Source organism: Ornithodoros turicata, chromosome 4, assembly GCF_037126465.1.
Source record: "Ornithodoros turicata isolate Travis chromosome 4, ASM3712646v1, whole genome shotgun sequence".
Taxonomy (NCBI): Eukaryota; Metazoa; Arthropoda; class Arachnida; order Ixodida; family Argasidae; genus Ornithodoros; species Ornithodoros turicata.
This window is the reverse complement of record NC_088204.1, coordinates 56,159,913-56,168,975: the sequence shown is the minus strand read 5'-3', so window position 1 is coordinate 56,168,975 and position 9,063 is coordinate 56,159,913. Positions and strand designations below refer to the sequence as shown.

Genomic DNA, 9,063 nt, shown 5'->3' with positions numbered 1-9,063 from the left:
GGTAGAGGAGAGGAAGTCTGGAAGATCGTTGATGTATACTAGGAATAAGAAGGGACCCAAAAGAGAACCTTGTGGGACTCCAGTGGTCAACGGGCGAGGGAATGATGGTGAGCCACAGTTGAAAACAAACTGCTCACGACCCTCCAAGTAATTTTGCAAGAGTGATAATGGAACACCTCTGATACCATATCTTTCCAGTTTAGTGAGTAGAATGCTGTGGTTGATCAGGTCGAAGGCTTTGGTGAGATCCACAAAGATCCCCATAGTTAGTAATTTGGCTTCAATATTAGTATGTGGCAGCCGACGAAGAATAAGTTGCCACCGCTACGCGCCGCGCGACATGCGCTTCCCTGGCATTCTGTGCCAGGCAGTTCAGTCCTCTGGCAGCCACTGATCGCGCTGCCCAATAAACTGTGGCTTCCTACTTTGCTGCCTGCCTTTCTTCACCACACGCCCACAGTTTTTGGTGACCCGGTACTTGCAGCGTTCCATGGCGCACGTTCCCTCCACCGATGCATCAGCAGGCCCACCGCCTCCCACTGAGCCTCCCAACGCAGGTGCCACAGCGTCGTCGATCCATCACTACGCCATTCGCTTACCACCTTTCTGGAGCCACAACCCCACCGTGTGGTTTTTACAAGTCGAATGCCAGTTTGCGTTGAGCGGCATCACCTCCCAGCTGGCCAAGTTTCGGCATGTGGTGAGCGTCCTGCCCCAGGAAGTTGCCGCCCAGCTCATCGATGTTCTCACCGCGCCCCCCGCCGCAAACCCGTACGACGCTCTCAAGGCTGCCTTGCTCGAACGGACCACCGCCTCCGAGCGAAAGCGCTTCCAGGAGCTTTTGTCAGCCGAAGATCTGGGCGACCGCCGACCAACAGAACTCCTGCGTCACATGCAGAACCTCCTCGGAGAGCGAGCAGTGACGTTCGATGCAAGCTTCCTGAAGCAGCTGTTCCTACAACGACTCCCACCAACGGTCCAGATGATCCTCACGTCCGCTTCAACACTCTCGCTTCCGGAATTGGCACTCCTGGCCGACAAAGTAATGGAGGTTGCCCCCCATTCCATCTCTGCAATTCCACCTGCGGCAATCACAAATCCTCCCATCCGTCCACACCCTCAGGCCTGTCCACCCACTGCTCTCCCGCCCGCGGACCCCATTGTCCAGCTCCGCGAGGATTTCGAGCGCCTATCTGCTATGGTGGCGTCCGCTGTTGCGCCGCGCAGCCCTCGACCGCGCCATCGTAGTCCACGGCGTTTCGGCTCCCGTTCATCCAGCCGCAGGCGTTCACCTCGACGTACTGCCGAAGACCCGCCTATCTGCCCGTGCTGGTACCACCAGCGCTTTGGTACCGAAGCCCGCCGCTGCACGAGGCCCTGTACCTGGTCGGGAAACGCGACCGGAGACCGGTAATGGCTGCGACCGTCTCCACCACGGCGAGCAGCCGCCTCTTCTACGTCGTTGACAGGGTGTCCCGTACCCGGTTTCTCGTCGACACCGGCGCCGACGTGAGCGTACTCCCTGCCTCTCCCGCAGACCGCCGCAGGCCTCCACTTTTCTACCTCACCGCTGTCAACGACACCGGCATACCAGTTTTCCGACAGCAGTCCGCCACGCTGAACCTCGGCCTTCGCCGAAATTTTCCGTGGCTGTTCCTCGTGGCTGGCGTCAAGCAGGCCATCCTGGGCGCGGATTTCCTTCACCGCTTCAATCTCGCTGTGGACGTTGCTCGCAAGCGTTTGGTCGACACCTGCACCCATCTGTCTGTCCAAGCCCTTTCCGTCGACGCCGTCTCCTGTGAACAAGGCGTGCCCATTTCTGCCTTATCCTCTCCTTACGCTGCCGTCATTAAGGAATTTCCATCTCTCACGCAACCACCCGACTGGAACCGACCCGTTATTCATGATGTCGTTCACTACATCGAAACGACAGGACCACCCATCTTCTCCCGCGCCCGTCCTCTTGCTCCTGAAAAGCTAAAGATCGCTCGATCAGAGTTCGACCATATGCTCTCCATCGGCGTCGCGAGACCATCCTCAAGCAATTGGTCCTCAGCGTTACATATGGTACCCAAAAAGACCGGCGACTGGCGGCCATGCGGGGACTACCGTGCCCTAAATCTCGTCACCGTGCCCGACCGATATCCTTTGCCCCGGTTGCAGGATTTCACGGTGAATTTGCACGGCACGCGCCTTTACAGCAAGATCGACCTCATGAAGGCGTACCACCAAATCCCCGTCGCAACCGAAGATATCCGGAAGACCGCTATAACAACCCCCTTCGGTCTATTCGAGTTCCCGCGTATGCCCTTCGGACTCCGCAACGCGGCTCAAACCTTTCAAAGGTTCATTGATTCCGTCGTCCGAGGCCTCCCATTCGTGTTCGCCTACATGGATGATTTACTGGTTGCGAGCACGAGTTCCGAAGAGCACGTTCAACACCTTCGACAGCTTTTCGCGCGCCTCGAGTCCCACGGCATCGTCGTGAACCTCCAGAAATGCGAATTCGGCGTCTCATCCATCGAGTTCCTCGGCCACACAGTCTCTCCCGCCGGCATCGCACCACTCGCCAACAAGGTCGATGCCATCACCAATTATCCGAAGCCTACATCCATCCGCCAGCTCCGCCGATTCCTGGGTCTGATTAATTTTTATCGGCGCTTCCTTCCACACTGCGCCGCCACCCTCCGCCCCCTGGAATTCCTCCTGGCCAAGACGAAAGTACAATCAAGAACTTTCTCCTGGAATGCCGAAGCCGATGAAGCCTTCGCCAAGATCAAGGCCGATCTTGCGGCATGCACCCTTTTGTTCCACCCGAAGCACGATGCTCCCACCTCACTGATGGTGGATGCTTCAGGAACAGCTGTTGGTGCAGTCCTCCAACAACGGATTGAAGACTCCTGGCGCCCGATCGCTTTCTTTTCAAAAGCCCTCAAACCTCCCGAACAACGGTACAGCACTTTCGGACGAGAGCTGCTGGCCGCGTACCTTGCCGTGAAGCACTTTCGGCATTTCCTGGATGGTCGATCGTTCACTATCTTCACTGACCATAAGGCCCTCACGTATGCCTTCCGCTCTGCCAGCAGTCGCTACTCTCCCAGGGAAATTCGGCAACTGGCCTTCCTTGCGGAGATGTGTGCCGATATCCAGCACGTCAAAGGCACCCTGAACAGCCCGGCCGATGCTCTCAGCCGATTCCCGTCCCTGTCTGCCGTCTCCCAGCCCGTGTCTCACGCTGCCCTCGCCGCAGCCCAGGCTGACGACGACGAGCTCAAGCAGCTACGCCTCAATCAAAACACCTCCCTCCACCTCCAGGATTTTCCTGTCCCCGGCGAACCGCTTACCATCTCCTGCGACCTATCAACTTCACGCCCAAGACCTTTCGTTCCTGCCGCATTAAGGCGTCCCATCTTCGCCTCCATGCACGATCTCGCACATCCTGGGATACGCGCAACCCAGCGACTTATCGCAGACCGTTTCGTCTGGCCATCAATGAACCGTGACGTCCGCGATTGGGTCCGCGCCTGCCAATCCTGCCAGCGCTCAAAGGTCCACCGGCATACTTTCACACCCATCGGCAAGTTCGACGTACCCGACATCCGCTTCGACCATGTTCACCTTGACATCGTCGGCCCCCTACCTCCATCGTCCGGGTACCGTTACCTACTCACTGCTGTGGACAGGTACACCAGGTGGCCCGAAGCTACGCCCATGGCGGACATGTCAGCCGAAACCGTGGCATCTGTCTTCCTATCATCCTGGGTGTCCCGTTTCGGCGTCCCGTCCCAGATCACCACTGACAGAGGGCGTCAGTTTGAAAGCAGCCTCTTCAACGCCTTCACAAAGCTGCTCGGCACCACCAGGCTCCGCACCACTTCATACCATCCTGCATCAAACGGCCTCGTCGAGCGCCTTCACCGACACCTCAAGACCGCGCTCATGGCTCGCGAGGCCCGTGACCATTGGGTTAACCACTTACCCCTGGTGCTCCTGGGCATCCGTGCCGCCCTGAAGCCCGACCTAGGCTGCAGCTCCGCCGAACTTGTGTACGGGTCTGCTCTTCGGCTCCCCGCGGATTTCTTCGTCCCTCCACAACACCCGCCCGCCCCCGCGGAGTATCTCCAACGCCTCCAACGTTTCTTCGCCTCCCTTCGGCCGACCCCCACCCGTACGGACTCCTCCCGCAAGGTCCACGTCCCGCAGGAGCTCGCAACAGCGACACACGTCTTTCTCCGCACAGACGCAGTCCGTCGGGCGCTCACGCCTCCATATTCAGGGCCACACACCATCCTCAGCAGGGGCGAGAAGACTTTCCGCATTTCCATCCGTGGAAAGCCTGAAACCGTATCCGCTGATCGAGTCAAGCCTGCCTTCGTCGAATGCCCTACCATTGCGGCCTCCTCAGCTCCGGAGGACGCCTCCGACGCCCCACCACGGACACCTACACCGACGTCGCCACCCTCCACATCCGCTCCGCCTGCCCCCTCTCCTAAACGGGTGCACTGGTCGGACAGCCCTTGTCTGTCTCTAGAGGGGGGGCCTTGTGGCAGCCGACGAAGAATAAGTTGCCACCGCTACGCGCCGCGCGACATGCGCTTCCCTGGCATTCTGTGCCAGGCAGTTCAGTCCTCTGGCAGCCACTGATCGCGCTGCCCAATAAACTGTGGCTTCCTACTTTGCTGCCTGCCTTTCTTCACCACACGCCCACAAGTACGAATCTTTTCGGTAGCGTGGACAAGTGCACGAGTAGTGGACTTCTTTTTACGGAATCCGAATTGACAATCGCTAAAATGGTTGTTATCTTCAAAGAAACGTTCAAGCCTAACCAGAATTAGCTTTTCAAGCAGCTTGCTTAATGAAGGTAAGAGGGAAATAGGTCTGAAGTTTCCAACATCTGACCTAGCGCCCTTCTTATGTATGGGTATGACTTTTGCAAGTTTGAGTTCTCGTGGAAAAACCCCCTGAAGAAAACAAGCGTTAAATATTTCTGACAACGGTTCAGATAAATAATTAGAGAATCGCTTCAGGAAGCACGACGATATCTCATCGTAACCTGTTGAGCTCAAAGGTTTTAATGCCTGAATGGTTAATGCCACTTCGTGATGTGTGGTAGGCGAGAGGAAAAAAGTGTCTGCACAGCGGGATGGAAGCGAAACTGTGGGAGATGTATCAACAGACGACAGCAGGCGTGTTGGGACATTGCAGAAATATTCGTTAAATCTATTGGCTACATCCATTGGCTCAGTAACAGGCACGTCATTCATGAGAAGAAAACGCGAACCAGGGTTTCCCTTTTTGCGTTGCCTCGACAATGCAGTATTGACTACATTCCAGATACGCCTGTGGTCTCCCCGTGTGGCAGAGATACACGATGAAAAATATTTACTTTTAGCTAGTCTTAAAGTGTTTTTAAGGGTATTATTATATTTCGCGTAACGACTGCGTAGATCACAGTTCATAGGTGATAGCCTAACTTTCCGATAAAGGTTATTCTTATGTTTAATGCTCTTGAGGATTCCTTTTGTTATCCATGGTTGCTTAATACATGAGCGACGACTAAAAGCGGAAAAACCTGTGGAATTCTTCACTACCTCTCGAAGCTTTACATGGAAGTGAGTGAACTTGTCCCTAGCGTCAGCGAAGGGGCTCAAATCCCATGAAATTCGTGAAATGGACCTTTCGACCTCATTGTAATTTACAACAGGGCGCAAAGATCGGGCGTCGGGGATTTCATTATAGTCTGTGGTTGTACCACCCACATAAATAATTTCATGATCAGTTATGTCAGATGCCACAATGCCATGGCACAGTCGTCGTTCGAAAAGATTGGTAATAACATGATCAAGTAGCGTGCCGGATCCCGACGGACCAAAACGTGTAGCATTCGAGATTAATTGGTGAAATCCATGAGAAGCGAGCACTTCTATGTAAGAGAGACATCCGCGGTCAATTTTTAGCAAGTCGATGTTGAAGTCGATGTTGAAGTCGATGATTTCCCGTAAGTTGGTTTCAAGGTCATTTAAACGAATACCAATACCAGCCATTACAGCCTCAGTATTTTCCAAACGACATTTCAAGCGAGCAATAAAGCTTGTTGTCATCGCTCTTCGGGAAACATGCCCAGCTATCACTTTGATACTGGCATGAAGGACGTTCCTTTTATTTGGTAGGGATTTTTTAAATAAAAGATTATTCTTTTAGAGCAGCACAGATGCCGTTTCTGCAACTGGTACCCAAACTCTGCGTAAAATAAAATGTAGCCACGCAAACCTTACTCACCGTGCAGTTCGAATGGGCTATACGAACAGATTAAATGGACCATGAAATTTCCTAAACACTCCATAAAAATGTTTTCTAAAAGGCGTCCTTCCTATCGAGAACCTCTTATGCCTAATTCTTTTCTTTTTATTTATTTTATTCTTCTTCTAATTAATTTTTTTCTTTGCGGAATAGCAAGCCGACATCCCGTTTGGCTGACTTCCCCCCCCCCCCCCGTTTTTTTTTTCCTTTGCTCTAATAAATATATCCCGCTCCCCCTCGTACGCCAGAACATCTTCCCTACCAAAATACGCGGTGTTCTCGCCACACGCGGTTGAAATCATTGGCGGGCTTCCTCCGCGTTCCTCCTTCCTCTTGCGTTCCGCCACTCACTTGAATGCTAGAGGCCACCTATACACGCGTGTTCTCGGTGCATCCATTCGTAGGGATTGCGCTCTCACAAAAGCGCGTCCACAAATCTTGGCGTTCCATTCGGTGTGCGGTCACTGCGGTGAAGCCGTCAGTGACGTAACGTGGCAGCAGGGCCGGAGAGAAAGAGAGAGAGAGGGCGGAGCCGGTGATGGAGCCCCTGGGGTAGGTGAAACTGTTGGTGACGGACACAGCCGGAACTTTGTACTTGCGGTCATTATCTTGCAAGCAGGAACGGCAGAGGACGTCGAAGCAGGGCACCAACATTTTCTCTTCGGGTAGGAAACTGCGCAGAAACTCCATGTGCGACTGTTTAGTCACTTTGAGCACATCGTTGGCGAACCAGAGGCGGCGCACAAGCTACACAGAGCCGAACGGCACGTCCTTGAACATGGCGTCGAAGCGTTTGGTAGACATCTCGTATTCTGGCCGTACATACAGGGTGTCCCAGAAAACGTGTCGTTGAATTATATATATATAGAAACTACGCCACTTAGAATCACACGGTCATCTGCATTCGTTCTTACTAGGCTTTTGCCACCTCTTGATGTGAATGTCATCTAACTCACCCCATCGTCATTCATGTAGTAGTTGTTGTTGTTGTTGTCATCTAACTTAAGTTTTATTATACTACTTATTGCGAATTGAACTCGAAAATATGCCAAGTAAAGGACGCTTTTTTACCCAACCAACGTAAAGCCCGTGCAAAATTTACTGCAGTTCAGGATAAATGACAGGGACATTCAGGAGATACCCCATCGAAAAAAATAACCGAACAGCATGCTTTTCGGAACCTCCAGATCATATAGCACTCGATGACCTTCGTGCAGTCCCACGAAAGGAAGTTGCTAAACCCAGTCCATATAGAGGGATAGTAGACAAAGTGACAGTTCTTGAAATTGGGAGAGGGAAAGCATGAACCTAGCCAGTGCCCCAGCAGAAGCCGGATGCGATAAGCCATCCCTGTCTTATCGCATTCTACTATCCTTGTGTGGGCTCAGCATACCAATCTCCTTTCGTCGTGCTGAAAACGAAGACGTGCAAAGACTAGGGTTGCCACTTGCCAGCTTCCGTAGTGAAAAATACAGGCTGAGGGTGAGGAGGTGGAATAGAGGGAAGGGGAAGGGCTCGCGGGAAAGGGAAAGTAGGTGAGGGGTGGATGAACAGAGGGAGAGAGAGAGAAAAAGCGTGCTCACTCAAGATAATACAAGTGAACATAAGTTCCTCTGGATTGCTGGATCATTGATGTTAGAAATTGCTATAAACAGGCATGAACGGTACACTGGATCGTACTGGAGCAATCGTATTGGAGTGTCATCTACTTTGAAAAATGCATCGATGCACACAAACCCTTCTTGGCAGGAGGAGATATTGGAATTGCCATGCACATGGCCATGCACATTGCCATGCGCATTGGCCATGCACGACAGAACCTCCCGCAGGCGACGGTTGTGGACTTCGAGAGTAGGGCCGAAAACTACGATTTCGTCAAGGTAGCAAAGGCATGATGTCCACTTCAAGGGTCCGAGCACGTTATCGATCATACGCTCGAACGTGGCGGGGGCGTTGCATAGTCCAAACGGCATTACTCTGAATTGGTATAAGCCGTAAGTGTCACAAAAGCAGTCTTTTCTGCATCCTTGGGGTCGACTTCGATTTGCCAGTAGCCGGAGCGCATGTCTATAGATGAAAAATATTGGGCACCTTGCAGGCAATCAAGGGCATCGTCAATGCGCGGCATGGGGTATGTGTCTCTCTTAGTGATCTTGTTGAGCTTTCGGAAGTCTATGCAAACACGCCAAGAGCCGTCTTTCTTCTTGACGAGGACAACAGGAGCAGCCCACGGACTGCAGGACGGCTCGATGACCTTGCTCTCCACCATTTCTTGAACGTGCTGTTGTATGACAAGGCGTTCGCTCTGAGAGACACGGTAGGGCTTTTGGCGGATGGGATGGTGGCCTTGTGTATCGATTGTGTGCCGGACAAGAGAAGTCCGACCCTGCTTCCGATCAAAATCAAAGATTTGGTGGTAGTCCTCGAGGACATGTAAAAGTTCGTCGCGCTGACTCGGAAGGAGATCGGCTTCGACCATGGCCATCATCCTGTCAGAACGTTCAAACACGGTGGATGTACCAGAGGTCACTGCGGGGTTGGGAACGTGTACGACCGCAACGTCACCGCCGTTTTCGTCAGCATCGGGAAAGTGAGGAAGAAAATCAAACGAGGCGACGACGATACCCTCGGGGAGGGTATCCATCCAGTGTTCGTCAACCAAAGCTTCGCAGTGTCGTCCGGGAGAACAGCAATGCTCCGGGGGGACGTGATGCCCTTTCGAAGCAGCAAGTCCTTAGACGGTTCCGTCAGGACATCTGCAGC

At 53.1% G+C, this 9,063-nt stretch overlaps 1 protein-coding gene across 1 annotated transcript; it reads left to right on the top strand.

Annotated features, from left to right (window-relative positions):
* Positions 1-490: 490 nt before the first annotated feature.
* Positions 491-1,414, top strand: LOC135392459 (uncharacterized). The gene has a single exon (XM_064623169.1). It carries the CDS (start codon positions 491-493, stop codon positions 1,412-1,414), a length of 924 nt encoding a protein of 307 aa, XP_064479239.1.
* The last annotated feature ends 7,649 nt before the right edge of the window (positions 1,415-9,063 follow it).

Coding starts and splice junctions, on each gene's coding strand:
- LOC135392459 (XM_064623169.1), top strand. CDS start 491: ATGGCGCACGTTCCCTCCACCGATGCATCAGCAGGCCCACCGCCTCCC.